Here is a 16,745-nt window from a genome sequence, read left to right on the forward strand (position 1 = left end):
CAGGGTAAGATGCCTAGTAGAAATTATATGGCAAAATCTCTGGCAGCTGACAAAAGTGTTTGGACCATTCCAAGCCAGCTCACCAAGACCCGCTCAGTGCATGTCATGGATTTTATCAAAAACCTCTAGTAAACTTTCCAGTCCTACAGATGTACTCCAAACACTTTTTTTTGCTTTTGATTTTTTGATGTTTTGGCCTTAGAGCTAGATTTTTTATCAATTCTGTTATTCTTGATATGTGTATTCTATTCTTCACTTTGTTGCAACCAAATTTGCATTCTGTGTAGTGTGTGTGTGTGTGTGTGTGTATGTATATATATGTATGTATGTGTGTGTGTATGTATATACATATATATATATATGTATATGTATATGTATATATATATATATATATGTATATGTGTGTATATATATGTGTATATGTATATATATATATATATATGTATATGTATATATATATATATATGTATATATGTATATGTGTGTATATATATATGTGTGTATATGTATATATATATATATGTATATTATATATATGTATATATATATATATATGTATATTATATATATGTATATTATATATATATATATGTATATTTTATATATATATATATATATATATATATATATATATATATATATGTATATTATATATATATGTGTGTGCATGCTTTCTGATAAATAGTCATCAAAAATGGGCATATAATGACTAACTGGGTAAAGTATTAGAACAAATAGAACAGTCTGGTAAGTTTAGATGAAATCACTTTAATATAATGCAGCCTTTAAAAACCAGAAAAAGACAACACTTATGCCATATTATCGTATAATATCTAATGTCTGTATATCCAAGATGAGATATAGTATCATATTGCGATACTTATATATATTGTATATATTACCCAGCTATACTTCTATTGGACCCAGAAGTTATTTGATTTTGCATAAAAAAATTGAGGTGTGAGCAGTTGTAAACTACATCTGTTCTGTCATTTTCCAGTTGAAATAAGACTGGCTATTACTGGAGATTTAGTGACCTTTTGACATTTTGCTTAGGAATGTCAGACAAGTGCCACTTGATATATGCTAGTAGTTTTTGAAACATAAATGGTAATTCTTCAATTGTGTGTCCAGTGTTTCTCCTTTGATTAAGTTGTAGCAGCAGAGGTGTCACGCATGCAAATGTTTTTTTGTACGTTTGAAAAGTTGGCTGTAAAGCGCACATTAGGTGTAATGAGCCAGACTTTTTTTACTCATCTGAAAATACAAACCTGCTGGGGTGAAAATTTTAATATCAACTTTGGAGGGCACAAGTAGATGAACTCCTGAGTTGGACACCAAAAGTAAGCTAGTTGTCAGTTATTCTTGGATTATTAATTTTTAACTCTCCTTTTTTCTAGAATTTACTTGCATCACCACAGTGTTGTATTATTAGTGTTAATTTAATTTAACGTCCTTTTCAATGACAAAATAGCATACTTTAATGATGATCTTTTATGAATAATTATGAATAATAATCATTAATATCTATGAGGGATTCTGTCAATTGTCACGGGGCCCATCACATACTAACAGGCTGGCCACATTTGATACTTATGTTGTGCGTGGCAGCTGCGTTGCTGAGCTGATGCTGCTCACTCGTGTGTGTGTGTGTGTGTGTGTGTGTGTGTGTGTGTGTGTGTGTGTGTGTGTGTGTGTGTGTGTGTGTGTGTGTGTGTGTGTGTGTGTGTGTGTGTGTGTGTGTGTGTGTGTCCACACGTTGCTGCTGCAGCGGGGTTCCTGCCTACCCTATCTGCTTACATGGAGTTTGTCTTTGATAATTATCACTAAAAATGATGATGTAATTTTCCTTTACCCCTGTTGAAAGAGTGAGAAAGTGGGAGGGGTAAAGAGAGGGAGGGAGAGAAAGAAAAAGGGAGTGCACAGGAAATAAAACTGCCCTTCACCTTTTGTGTGTATTCTCTTCATGTCTGTGACATATCCTACAGATACAGACATTAAAACTGTAGTCAAATGCTGGTATGATGTTGATATGACTGTCTTTAGGTCGTTTTCAGGTCTATTATAAATGTTTTGCTTATTTACGCGTGCATCACTACTTGTGCTATTATTCTTTTGTGACAACATTTATCCAAAATCATGTATTCTGACTTATTGTCAACATAGAGGCCTGCCATTGACTCCAAACTAACAGATGCACCAGTGTAACTGGGCACAGAACACACTTGCTGACAAAAAATGCTGCGTTTTAAACTAAGAGCAAAATTCACTGTACCAGAAACGGTATCCAAAAATGAAACGTATTACAGTTGAATGCTTCTTCCCACGGGGCCACGCATGATTTCTCTATATCAGAGAGTCATGCACTCCTGCTGTGCTCCTAACAATTTTTTTATTTCAATGCACATCATTTGAATTTGAAGCTGTGAAGAAACTTGGGGATTTAGGGGTACTGCTATGATAACAGAATTAGACGAATACACTGGATTTTTAAAAGAAAATATATCAAAGAACATAAACTCAATTCAAGCACTACCTAGGTCCATCATGTCCATGTTGTAAATGCTGGCATTGTACTACTTCCTTTTCCATCAGGTAAGAGCAAGGAAGCTGAGATCAAACGTATCAACAAGGAGCTGGCCAACATACGCTCCAAGTTTAAAGGGGACAAGGCTCTGGATGGGTACAGCAAGAAGAAGTATGTCTGCAAGCTGCTCTTCATTTTTCTGCTTGGCCATGACATTGACTTTGGACACATGGAGGCAGTCAACCTGCTGAGCTCCAACAAGTACACAGAGAAACAGATTGTAAGTCTTCCACTGGTTATGTTGTATGTGTTTTTGTTGTTTTGTACATGTTTTCTTCTATCCTAAATTGGTAGTATCGCAAGTTCAAACTGAATCATTGTAGAACATTTGCGTAATAAAGGCCTATGCTTAAAATTAATTAATTTAACAAGTAGATGAAGCCAACTAATAGTGCAGATTTCAAAGTGGGTGAACAATCTGGCCATGCATTCATTGCCAAATTGTGATACTTTGATACTGACAGGCTTCAGTTCAGCTGGTACTCAAAGAACCCTTGTCCCAAATTATGTGATCATGGTGGAGTCATTGTTACGACAGCATATCAAACACCATTCCTGCTCTATTGAACCTCACAAGAGCTAAGGTGTGCTGACTGTCAGTGTTGACAGAACGAGAGATCAATGACCAGTCTGTCATCACTCACATGGTGGCCAGAATCACAAACCCAAGTACCATGATAGGTATTAGCTATTTTTGTAACCTAACTACTCTAAACATTAAAGCACCGCCACTGTGACTAGTTCCTGATTTTTAATTTTTTTTTATTGTGGGCTGTTTTCTCAGGAAATGTTGAGTAAGCAGAATAATGTTGAGTCGGAATCTGTATTTCAAGTGGTTTGAGGATTGAATCCCATACATTCAAAAGCAGCAGAACTACCCTCAGAAAAGTTCCTTCAGATTGTTAATGCCTTGAAATAGGGACACTGTGTAAGAGTAAAGGAGCTAGCTCACATTGTATTGTACATACAATTGTACATACAATTCATCATTGTATCCTAGTTTCAATCATTCCTGTCCATTTTAAGACATAAGGTCAGGCTAGGAACTGTCTTGCAAAGGGATCACACCAGCCACAATGCGAAATTGTTGTTTATGGTTCAGTGGGACAAGACATGAGAGAAGTGAGCTGAAACAGGTCAACTATATAATGTTTAATGTTGTACATTACTTTTGTAAAAAAAAAAAAAAAAAAAAAAAAAAAGAGAGAATGTTATCAGCACTTGTTAATACTAGCCAGGGTAGCCTAGAGAAGCTCCTGCAGCGAAGAGCAGCCCTGGAAGAGGCAGCCGAGATCGGTATGTTTACCAACAAAACTACATACTCGTACACCACTGTATCAAACCGCAACAAAAGCACCCGAAAAGGGCTGGTCTTTTGAGAACGCCATTGGGATCTATAATCACACCTCACTCCACACTTTTCTGTTGTCAGTAACATGGGGATGGTGCAACTGATTTACACACCTGTTAAACGATTGGCTGTTAGCATGTAACTCGTAGCATAGGGCTGGGCGATATGGCCTTTTACTAATATCCCGATATTTTTAGGCCATGTCACAATACACAATATATATCTCGATAACACTTTAATACATACAATCATGCCAGTATGATGATTCTACGTGTCTACATTAAAACATTCTTGTTCATACTGCATTAATATATGCTGATTTTAAACATTCATGCCAAAAGGGTGAAATCACAACTGAACAAATTTATCAAAACTGTATTTATTAAATAGTTATTAAGCAGTGGCACAAACACCATGGCATTTCAAAACAAATAAAGTGCCTTTAATGCATGATGTAACTAATATGACGTATCAAAATAACACTAAATTAAAGTGCACATTTTGTGCATAATGCCACTAGGATATTTTAAAAGAAATACATGCACTTTTGTGCAGGATGTCACACAGGTTATTTCAAACAACAGTAAAATATAAACAAGCTGCATAATAGGAAATCAAATGGTGAAAATGAAAAGTTCACAGCTTTAGTTTTGGTTTCTTCTGTATGAAATGTATTGGCCAGCCCTTCTCTCACTTTAATGTGCAACTCAGGCAGAGCTTTCTCTGCAAAATATTCTCAACTAGGTATTTTATATCTTGGGTCAAGTGTGTTGATGAGCTTTCTGAATACGGGCTTTTCAATCACACTCACTGGGGCCATGTCTTTTGCTATGTGGTGGGTTACTGCGGACGTGATCTACTTCTGTTTTTGACTATTTTTGTCCTATGGTGTTGTTCTGGAAAAAGTAACGCCAGACTCAACTGCGTCAGTGCTGGTTGCTTCGGCACTTTCTTCGATATGGCACTGGCCGGAGGAGTCTCAAGCACTCGTCGTTTTCTAGCGGGTGGTTCTCCAATGGTAATATAAGTTCGTTGTACTACCACCTTTTGTGGCGACGCTTTTGCGGCATACTTTACATATTACGGTTATTTGTTCAACGTCCTCCCTCTTGTACCCAAACCACCGCCATTTGTCATAGCACCTGCTGCTGCCGCTACCTGAGATCTCTGCTGCTACATGCTGCCGGGCGTATGACGTTGTACGCACGACAGAATGTGATGTACGTAACTAGGTGCGCTTGTTTTAACTCCCTGTGTGGAGAGATGAGAAAGAGTGAGAGAAACCTGTAGTTCAATGCCTGCGACTAAAAGCAACTGCGTGACAATTGAATGTATACTCGAATATTCACGATATAGTCATTTTCTACATCCCATAGAGAACAAGCCGCGATACATCGAGTATATTCGAGATATCGCCCAGCCCTATCGTAGCATGCTCCCATTATCAAGGAATATGACAGGCTGCATATGAGCTGGGGCGTATTCTTTATGTGCTTTCCCTTGGTTTGCGTTTAATGCATACACATGAAACTAGAAAAAGTATTTATCGCCAATACATATTGCTATTGAATAATTAACCAATTTTGCTATTATAATTTCTAGTTTGCTTTTTACGTATCACTTTCTTTTCCCTTATATAAAAGTACTGTTACTTACTCTGCCTTCTTTTATTATTTTTAACTGTTTTGTTTGTAAAGCACTAGGTAACAGTGTTATAATGTTTATATTGCACAAGGTGCTATATAAATAAAGTTCAGCTGAGAGTCAAGTTACGTGCAATTCCTCTAATGCCACCACAGTCAAGTGCCATTTATAATGTGCACATGCTTGGAATCAAAGCAGTTGCTGATAAAAGGCACAATCATTTCTGTGTCCAAAACATTTCTTGTGTTGTGGGAATTTTCCTCAAAGACTGTTCCCAACAATACAATTATGGCCTGCTTTTGAGTTAGACAGGCAGGGACAGACCCTGGCTTGGCATATTGTGTAGATCTAGCTAGGGATGGGCATTCGATTAAATTGTCTTAATCGATCGTCGGGAGAATTAACGATCGATTTTCGATTAATCATTAATATTTTTATATTAAAATTACAACTCTTGTGGCAGTTAAACCGGATCCGTTCAATGGTTACACTTGAAGATATGCACTGCTGTGCTCTAAAGCAGCGGAGCCTACAGCTAGAAGCCAGTGCTCATAAACACAACTGACCCTTGTTTTTTTCCCCAAAATAATAATAATAATATAAAAAAACAATCATGTTAAACAATAACCGAGTCAAAAAGAGGGTGAGAGAGAGATTAGCCTACCTAACAATGAATTAGGCTTATTAAGAAAGCTTCATAAAAAATAACCAGTAACTCACATACAACTTCAGCACCAGTCTACTGTTTTTTGTTGAGAAAGATGAGCATGTTAACATGCTCTGGGGTCAGACGCAACCGCAGCCTGGTGACCGCCAGTCCAGCCGCCGAAAACACCCACTCTGAGGGGACCGACGTTGTCGTGATGCACAGGTCTGCTCGTTGTGCATCGCAGCTCCTCAGTGTCCGTGCTAACACTGAGTTGATGCTAGGTTGAGACTGAGAGCAGGATGCACCGCCACTAACCAGTGTTGGATGCGCATTGTTAAAGTGGTACATCATTTGAGTCGTGGACAAGTTGTACTTATACACAGCTTCCTAGTGTTGGCAGTGAACTACACTAAGCTGTGACCTCTTCATGATTACTTTTGAAATACACGGAAACTCGCAGGTAACTGAGTAGGCCTGTGGCATTTTTTTCAAATATTGCCCCCGTGTGGTAAAATGTTTAATTGCTGCCACAGAGCGAAATTCATTGCATTCCTCAAGACTCACACTACCCAACAGAACCTGCATTAGTTTTATCGATAAAAAATTAACGTCATCGACGAAATTCTTAATGATCAATTAATCGATAGTTGATTAATCATGCCCATCCCTAGATCCAGCACAGTTCACTTGTTTTGCCAAATAACTTCTCATGTTATGTTTTCCATTTTACCGTACTCACCAATTTGGCATTGTGGCTTGTCTTCAGTTTAGAATTTCTTTGACCAATATTGCAATAAAACAAAAAAAGAAAATTGCTTGATGGTAAACATGGACAGTAGAGGCTTCAAACTTTTTAGTTAAAAACATTTTTTACAAGAAAACTCCAAGACACTCCAAGTACCATGAAACATCCCTGTTTTGAGCCTGGCCAGGGACCTTTGCTGCATCTCTCTCTCACACTCATTTCCTATCATCTGTCTTCTGTCTAAAGATAGATGACAGGGGGAAAGACTAATACAGTCTAACCATAAAGGTTGTAATGCTCAGTTTTTGTCGAATCTGATTTAGAAAGGTATTGATTTAACTTTAAGGTCACTGTTGAGGCTGTAGTTTCTTGTGGTATACTTAGTGTTTCTAATATTTTGTCCACGCCAGGCCTCTAGACTAACTGTTTACACTTGTTGCCTGGGTGTGCCTAGCTTTTCAATTTAGGTGCACCAGCAGATAATTTAGTTGCACCCAATTCATTTTAAGAAGATAGTATATTGCGATTATTTTGACAGATTGACGATTGCAATATGGTTCACGATAGGGGTGTCAACATCTACACGTGTAAACGGGTACACGGATAATAAATCATAACCGTTTAGAAAAATCAATAACCGTTTACACGTCATTTTTTCTCCTCCTCATTTATTTCTCACCAATATATAGACCTATAGTATTTTTAGGGGTGATAATGTTGCCTGAAAGCTTCAGATAATAACATTAACTAACTATACAATTAAATGTTCCCACCGCAGTTATCCAGATACATAATAGATGCATGGGGCACAATGTTATGTTGATATATAAAAAAACCCGTGGCCACAGCCATTTGTGTTTTTCAGACCAGCGAGACCACTTAAAGGCAAGACAGCTGCTGTGTAGAATAGGCTGCGGAGGACTTGAGAAGAGCGTGGCGCTCATCATCTTCTCCATGCGCAAATGTCGTCCTGCTCAAAACAAAGACTGTTAATGGCTTGTTATTTTAGCCTTTATTGTTACGTGTTGTTGTACACTATATTGTTGATTGGTGTTCTGTGTCGGCTTTTTACGACCTGATCACATATCCTCACATCTAAAGAGGAGGAAAAAAACATTTTTTTCCCGACAGTTTTAGTGAATAATTGTGAGATTCCCCCTCTACTTTTTTAGCTTTGTGGATATAAAGGTGAAGTTTTTTCCTCTCACTTCAGCATGCTTCTTCTTTTTTAGTTTCTTTCTTTCGCCAATTCTAGATTACTTTTACTATGATACGTATATTAAAATTCAGACGCAGCTCCCGTTGCGAGAGAGGGATGCAGTTTGAACTATAACTTTAAAAACAAATTGTACAACTGTGAGAAATAGTTAAAACAATGATTAAAAAAGAAGGTTAAACCTTTTTCAGCTTTCACTCACGTTTTCTTGTCTGTCAAAATGATGATTTTCAACTCATTTTACTTTCATAAGTCATAAGTAGGCCTAAGCCCTAAAATGTTAAATGAAGCTCTGTGATTTATCTGTTATGTTGGCTTTAATTTAGTACCTATTTGAAATAGGTCTACAAGAATAACGTTGAATAAACGTTTTTGTCTGATAACTACTGGAATGGCTTTGATTTAATGATTAGGAGGCGGTTGAATGGAGACAGAACCCTCTAGTGGTTATGAAGCGCAACTGCGATAGAAAGAGATCATAAATCTCCAACGTGTAACCGGGTACACGTCAGTTAGAAGCCCAGTGTACACATGTAGAAAAAATTGTAAACGTTGACACCCCTAGTTCACGATAATTGGGAATGATAATTTTGGCAGCACAATTTTCCTTTTTAACTGAGTAATTCATTAAAATCATGATGATGTGACATTTGTTGGAGTCTGTACCAAACAAACATGTTTTTTTACATCTGGAGAACAAGATTTATAGGCAGTTTGCCTTTATCAAAAAAATTGCCACACCTGCAATATTACACTTTGCTATATTGCGATTTTGATAATATTGCGATTAAATGTGCAGCCCTGATTTTAACTTGCTGTCTTGCTTAACACATTGTGTAAATATTGTAGCCATGAATAAAGGTGCAGACAAATTTTTTTTTTCCTTCATTTAAATCACAGCACACACGCACAACAAGATAAAACAGTAACCTCAGTCATTTAAGAAATAATGTTAAAAGTGATAAATCAACCTAAAATATTATTGGGGTAGTCTAAAATCCATGAATTGATATACAAGTTTAGTTTTTAGTTTACTTTTAGAACGGAAATACGATGTAAAATACTAAAACTACATACTATAGTGCTGGCCCTAAAATATGAATATTATTGTATTAATTTGATAATGTTTATGTTTAAACATTACGTTTACTGTACATCCTAAGAGAGAGAAAAGGAAATACCAAAACCCTGACTTGATCAATATGTACGATATATATGTGGGCTCAAATGTCCAGAAACGCACCTTTTTAAAGGAAAGAAAACAATTAGCAACAGACTTAAATACTTAATGGCTCTGCAGCGTGATGTGTAATTGGTTAATTCCACTTATCACAATAACCACTTACTGAACGTATTCCGACCTGCATCAAGCCAGAATAGGTTCATCATGTGGGAACTGTAGGGACTTGGGGTTTCTGTATATATGCCTGGAGTCTGGGTGGTTTAGTCTGCCCATAATATAAGTGATAGTTAACTATGGTAAGTATTGGAAAAATATAAACTTCTGACTATTGGTAAGTACAGTTAAACAGTGGCATAAACTACAGTTACCAAAATGGGCATTTTCCCTCAACTAACTCTTCAAAGCAGTTTCAGCAAGAACTACACATTAGAACCTTCATGAAGGTAGGATTTTATACAGGGCTGTTCAATAACTCCTGTTGCACACTAGAAGATTTTCAAATCTTAACTTATTTATTTTAAATGTGAGAATGAATACACCAGACTGTTCAGTCAAGATGCAGGACGTTTGTTGGATTATTGACCCTGTTTTAATTTGGTATGTGGACTGAGAAACCTCTCAGCCAGCCTGACAATACATTTGACTCCAAACAGATCAGAACTTCTGAAGACATCAAAAGACTCAAGAAGACCAAATGGCCGAATGGCTTTATTGCAGGATGGAGCCTCCCGAACCTTAGAAAATGTCACCAATCGCACGTCTCCTAACGTAGCCAGGATTCGCCCCACATGTCTGTAACTTAGCTGTGTTCAGCCACAGAAGCTTGAAACAAAGTTAGCCAGCTAGCTATACTGATGAAGCTTTGCCAAGAAAATGCGAATAAAAACCCAGCATGGTTAAAAGAAGCACATTAACAGCTGCCTGCAGATAAGAAGCACCACTGCAACACATTTAAGAGTTTCTTGGGTTTACTTAACTGAGTAAAAAAAAAAAAAAAAAAGGGACAGAGCAGGGACAAACTTCTTTTCATTTTCTCTCCCACATGTCACAAACAACAACTCTCGCCTTATGGCAACTCTGAGGGGATATGCCACCTTATTATGCTCTCTGGTGGGGCAGCTTTTAAATCATGACGTTATGATGGTCAGAACTCGGTAGGGGGTGGCTGGCGATGGCATCAACCTGTACTCAACCCTACTTAAGAAAAAAAACAAACATGGAGGGGAATGTTGTCATCAGCTGGTTGCAAATGTTCGTACTACGTTTTGTTCCAAAAAACAATTTACATACATGTAAGCATCAATTCGAATAAAAAATCAAATCAGTATTTTACTGTCCACCTGGCATGGGAGACAAGTCATACTCGTGCTCTTGGCAGCCATGTTTATGTTCTTTCGCAAGTTTGGAACATCTGGGTGATGAGTGTAACCCTAACCAGTTACCTTGCTCTCATTGGCTTTTGTGGATTTCTGCTCAATATTCCATTGCTGTTCCTTTCACACTACAGGTCTTCAAGTCATAAATATCAATCTCTTCAGGTTAGGACTCTTAACAAATGTGTGAAGTTTGGGGCAGATTAGACCATGTTCAACATCCACTGGACACTTGATTTCTTTTTCTTTTTTTTTAATGCCTCCACAGTTTAAAAAATCTTTATGGTGTCATCTGTTCCTCAAGGGCTACCTGTTCATCTCAGTGCTGGTAAACAGCAACAGTGAGTTGATCCGTCTGATCAACAACGCCATCAAGAACGACTTGTCCAGCCGCAACCCCACCTTCATGTGCTTGGCACTTCATTGTATCGCAAATGTGGGAAGCCGTGAAATGGCTGAGGCTTTTGCCAGTGAGATCCCTCGAATCCTGGTGGCTGGGTGAGTCTGACCTCTGCTTTGGAAGGTTGAGGACGTAAAATGAAAAAAATCAAATTTTTCCTTTTTCTGTTACTTATGTTTTGCTGTGAATGACAAAGCTAAAAACTGTTACTAGAGTTACATCACTGTGACTTCACTTAGCTGCTGGTAATGTGAATGTGATGCACCACAGTGATACGATGGATAGTGTGAAACAGTCAGCTGCCCTGTGTCTGCTGCGCCTCTATAAGACCTCTCCTGACTTGGTGCTGATGGGCGAGTGGACATCACGCGTCGTGCACCTGCTCAACGACCAACACATGGTGAAAGCACAATCCAGACCTCCATATTAAATAGAGTTTTGTAAAAGATAAAATGGTATCTGTATTATGATGACTGGCGTAGATTAGCTTACAAACTTTTAATTAGTTAAAATTGTAAGCTTTTAAAGTCCAATCAAAATTAGAAGTTTCCCATCCAACAAGATTATGAAATGGTGAAGCCAGTTTCACTGGTATTCACTAGGCTGTTGAATGAGTGAGATTATTAATTGTCTTTTTTTCCGCATGTGTGCCTCGGGTTTAGGGTGTGGTGACGGCAGCCATCTCTCTCATCACCTGTCTGAGCCAGAAGAATCCAGATGAGTTCAAGACCTGTGTTTCCCTGGCCGTTTCTAGACTCAGCAGGGTGTGTGTGTGTGTGTGGACTTGCTTTAACTTTGTTTTTAATCAGTGTTGTAAATTATGTTCCCAGGTGGCTGAATAGACCACTGATGAGCTCCTTTCCAATACAGTCTTATCTGTGCAGTCTAGTTTAACATTTGAAACCTGACTCAACTCATATGTTTCTGTAACTGAACATAACTGCTTATATCTGGGCTTCCCATATACAGTTAGCTGCACTGTGTGAGTCTGTGATTGAGTCTGTTAGGCAATGTCTTGCACACGTTCAGTTTTGACTTACCAGAGTAAGTCTTCAGGAAAATTGTGTTGGGTCTCCAGATTGTGTCGTCGGCTTCCACTGACCTCCAGGATTACACCTACTACTTTGTCCCAGCACCGTGGCTCTCCTGCAAGCTGCTGCGCCTGTTGCAGTGCTACCCACCACCAGAAGATGGGGCTGTCAAAGGGCGCCTGGTAGAGTGTCTGGAGACCATCCTCAATAAGGCCCAGGAACCACCAAAGTCCAAGAAGGTGCAGCACTCCAATGCCAAGAATGCCATCTTGTTTGAGGCTATATCACTTATCATCCACTATGACAGGTGAGCATTCTTGGCAACAACATGACCTTCAATATTATGTCAGGCTGCATGTGGGTCTAATCTCAGAAGAAATTAGCATCTTAATTAAAGGGGGGAAACAGATATTTATGAAGACTATTCAATTTACACTTGATAAAACTATAAAAAAATCTTTCTGGTTGGTTATAGTAGTTTAACCCACATGCATGTTTACACTTTTATGACTGCAGAATATTGCCAAATAGGGTTAGTATGAGTAGTTAGTATTCAGTATGACAAACATGATGGACATCATGTCCCTCATTGATTCTTTTTCCAGATCTTTTGCTGTATTTACACGACTCAAAATGAGTTGGGGATATTGGAATATGGGTGCATAAATGCATGTGTATGGATATGCAATAAAAGTCAAATGAAACGTGTCACATTATTTTTGGGGACCAAAAATATTCACAAAATAAAATGTTCTGGAATAAACAATTGATAAAACATTCAAGTGAAACACGATAATCTCTAAATATCTCTAACTAATTTTGAGGAGTGTAATTTTGTTTTTATTTTTATTAATTTCAGTAAGCAATGCTAAGTCCTAACTGTGACCTACTATAATGTTTCTTCAAAATTTGTTGATGCTACCATAGAAGTAAATTTTAATTTGTGTTCTGCAGTGAGCCAAACCTTCTGGTGCGAGCCTGTAACCAGCTTGGACAGTTCCTGCAGCACAGAGAGACTAACCTGCGCTACCTGGCTCTGGAGAGCATGTGTACGCTGGCTAGCTCTGAGTTTTCCCATGAAGCTGTCAAGACGCACATTGAGACCGTCATCAATGCCCTAAAGGTGGTGCCTCACACTTTGAACTAAATACAATTACTCATCAGACATCAGGCTCAGGCAATATTTTGCTTAAATTAATAAATGATTAGGTAAGAAGGACTTCTTACCCACCTCCATTGATCCCCTGTATATTACACTTAACAAGTCGCACATGACAATCCACGCATAGTTCTACACTTGTTTGTAGGTCTGTTTCTACCTCTGTCACATCTTCTTTCTTCCATTTCATAAGTGTTTGTCTCTGTGTCTCTGCAGACTGAGAGGGATGTAAGCGTTCGGCAGAGGGCAGCTGATCTGTTGTATGCCATGTGTGATCGCAGCAATGCCAAGCAGATCGTAGCCGAGATGCTCAGCTACCTTGAGACAGCAGACTACTCCATCAGAGAGGAGATGGTGGGTGTTGGTGTGCCAAGAAAGCGTTTGTTTCTTTCTTAAATGTCAAGTGAGAATTGGTGATGCTTTTTTCCACCACAACAAACCAGCAGTCTTCAGAAACTGTATCACAAACTGTATGACAAACCAAATATTTTTTTTCAATTCTTTATTTAAAATATTATAGAGGTTTTCACCAACTACAAACAAAAACAGTCTTGCATGAACAGGGCATTAAAAGTCTGCAATAAATTAGCAGTATGACTTTGACACATTAATCGCTCCTTCTTTAAGATTAAGATTATGATGTTCCTTTATTGATCCCTCTTGGGAGAAATTTGCAGGTAACACAGCAGAACAGAGGGAAATAAATAGCAGCACAAGAGTAAGTCTAAAAAAATAGACAATAATAGAGAGATACTGAAAAGAATAAAATAACAATTTGAATTAAAAAATATAATAAACTTTATTATTTTAGACAATGTGTATCCTATATCCTACATTTCCATTAACTACTTTATAAACAAGGAAAATAAGGGGGAAAAAAAGAAGGGGATGTTTAGTTAAGAAGATGCGTATGATCGTATTGGAAGATAATCCAGTAAATTATCTAATTTAAGAAAAATAACAGTTAGGACAACAATAACACAATTTTACACTCACACAAAAACAAACAAGCAAACCCATAACCAGAGAAGATCCCCTAATAAGGGAAGTGAAACCCATTTAGACCATAACTTAGAAAATGTGTTTAATTGTAGGCTAAGCAAGTAATATTTTCCATTATGTTTATTTCATAAACTATGTCTTTCCATTCCTCTATTGTGAAGGAGTCAGGATGCAGCAAGTGCTTAGTGATGGCTTTCTTGCAGGCAGAGGTCAGAACTCCAAATAGATATTCATTTAAGTGTCCTGAACAAAAGTCAACTTTTCTTAAGAGAAAATAGGTAAACTGGAATGGAATTTTGCTTAATATGTTTCCAATATTTTATGTCTCTGACCAGAAATAACTTGTCACAGTACATTCCCAAAAGATGCCAATGATTAACATCTTGTTTCAAGCACTTAAAAAGTTCCTCCTGTAAAGTGTGCTTTTTGTCAAACCAAATAATTCAAAACTTTGTTTCAGACCTATAGAAACGGCTCTAAAGACGGTAATGCACAAAAAAGAGCAATATGATTGTTTCTGTATTTCTTGTGAGAAGCGCAACAACACTCCGTCTTTACACGGCACCACTCAACTAGAAATCTACAAACTAAACACTTGAGTTAACTTTAAGTCTTCAACTCGGCAACATATCTTATCTGATTTATTGCGGATAATTTTTTTAATATTGCATACCAACTGATGCCTTCCTGATTCAGGTGCTGAAAGTGGCCATACTGGCAGAAAAGTATGCCGTGGATTACTCCTGGTACGTGGACACCATTCTCAACCTCATCCGCATTGCTGGTGACTACGTCAGCGAAGAGGTTTGGTATCGTGTCATTCAGATCGTCATCAACCGAGACGACGTGCAGGGCTACGCCGCAAAGACAGTCTTTGAGGTGCCACCACATAAAATCTTATAATGTAGCTATTTAAAGGCAGCAGTAGATTTAAATGAGGAACATATTGATTGAGATTGATAGGATGGTTTTCAGACCACTTTTTGAGGAATACCTATGATGTCACTAGTGTATATCTGCATCAAAATTGTTAAGTACTGAAAGTTGCCACAGAATGTCTGCTCAGATTCAGTCTTGTTGACTCACTTGATCAGGTAGTTCATTCTGTAAATCAAAATGTTGTCAGTTTTAGACAGTTTTTTTATTTACACAGATCTTGTATGGCTTAAAGTTTAAGAACATTGGCTTATTGTATAAGAAAAAGGGGTTTGCAGAGAAACATTTCAGTTTCAAAAACGCAATTTTCAGCCTTCTTTTTTTTTTTGACCCTGGGTCCTATTTTTGTATATCATTCTTATTGAATGATATAGCATGAACTCCCCATCTTCATACCTGAGGGACACAGTGACTCGACAACACACAGCATTAGACGTTATTTAACTTTTTATCTCAAAATTCTCAAAGCTTTGACAATCATTTTTATGGCACAGTGTCTTGTAATAGGGTGAATGGTATTACAGCCACTCTGACCACATTTGTTTCTGCACATGTAAGTTGAGTGAGAGGGTAGGATCACAGCGTGTAACATGCATGTTTACATTAAGATCCAAGATTTGAAGTTGCAATATTGTTATGATATGATGGGTTTTGTTTGAAAATGTAGTAAGTAAAATGGAGTATTTGGTCAGTAATCCATGTCTCCTCCCCCTGGTCATGCAGTATACTTTATCCAATCACGACAGAGAACTCTATAATGAGGCGGTCCTGTGTGCCTGTGAAAGCGTAGAGAGTGGGATCCTCCTGTTTGCTGCTATTTCTGCGAAATAGACAGGAAAAACAATGACACACAGCAGCTTTAAACTGCCGTTGTTCCAGAATTTGTCCATATTTTACCATCAATTAAAAGATTATCATGGTTTGTGTTGACTGTGTTCACTTATGATTTAAGTAGTCTATTTATTTACTCTGGGCATTATATTTTAAAATGCATAGTTGTATCAACATTAGTGTTGCTTGACCAAGTGGACACTGTAGTAAAGTGGGTTTGAAACCTCTGGTGAAGTCACTGTGATCCCAGATTTAAGCAATGAGAATGGTGAGAAAATGTCCCAACCAATAGGAAATATTATTCTTTTACTTCACTAATTAATGAGAAACAAACACTCCAGAAGCTTCTCTGCTTGTCTCTTGCTTGAAGGATTGCTGCTCATCATGGCATGTAGTATATAAAGTGAAGCAGTAAATTTCCTAAGAAACTAGGATATTAAATGTGTCTTTAGCATTGCTGTATTTAGAAAACACTAAGCTGAATTATTGTCTCCTCCAGGCCTTGCAGGCCCCTGCCTGCCATGAGAACATGGTGAAGGTTGGAGGCTACATTCTGGGAGAGTTTGGTAACCTTATTGCTGGTGATCCACGCTCCAGGTATGTTGGTTTTTTGGCTGCTAGGGCACCAAGGTAAAAGT

At 37.8% G+C, this 16,745-nt stretch overlaps 1 protein-coding gene across 4 annotated transcripts in view; it reads left to right on the forward strand.

The window, feature by feature from the left end:
• The window catches only part of ap2a1 (adaptor related protein complex 2 subunit alpha 1), a 38,709-nt gene that overhangs the window by 2,096 nt on the left and 19,868 nt on the right, over window positions 1–16,745 (forward strand). For all 4 annotated transcript variants that reach the window (XM_084372457.1, XM_084372458.1, XM_084372459.1 and 1 more), the window contains exons 2-10: window positions 2,596–2,807; window positions 11,053–11,246; window positions 11,419–11,548; window positions 11,811–11,912; window positions 12,227–12,486; window positions 13,134–13,302; window positions 13,555–13,692; window positions 15,037–15,219; window positions 16,607–16,704. In XM_084372457.1, the coding sequence (XP_084228583.1) occupies window positions 2,596–2,807; window positions 11,053–11,246; window positions 11,419–11,548; window positions 11,811–11,912; window positions 12,227–12,486; window positions 13,134–13,302; window positions 13,555–13,692; window positions 15,037–15,219; window positions 16,607–16,704 (1,486 nt within the window). The remainder of the gene's footprint in view (window positions 1–2,595; window positions 2,808–11,052; window positions 11,247–11,418; window positions 11,549–11,810; window positions 11,913–12,226; window positions 12,487–13,133; window positions 13,303–13,554; window positions 13,693–15,036; window positions 15,220–16,606; window positions 16,705–16,745) is intronic.

This window comes from Pagrus pagrus (assembly GCF_965226575.1).
Source record: "Pagrus pagrus genome assembly, chromosome: 13".
Taxonomy (NCBI): Eukaryota; Metazoa; Chordata; class Actinopteri; order Spariformes; family Sparidae; genus Pagrus; species Pagrus pagrus.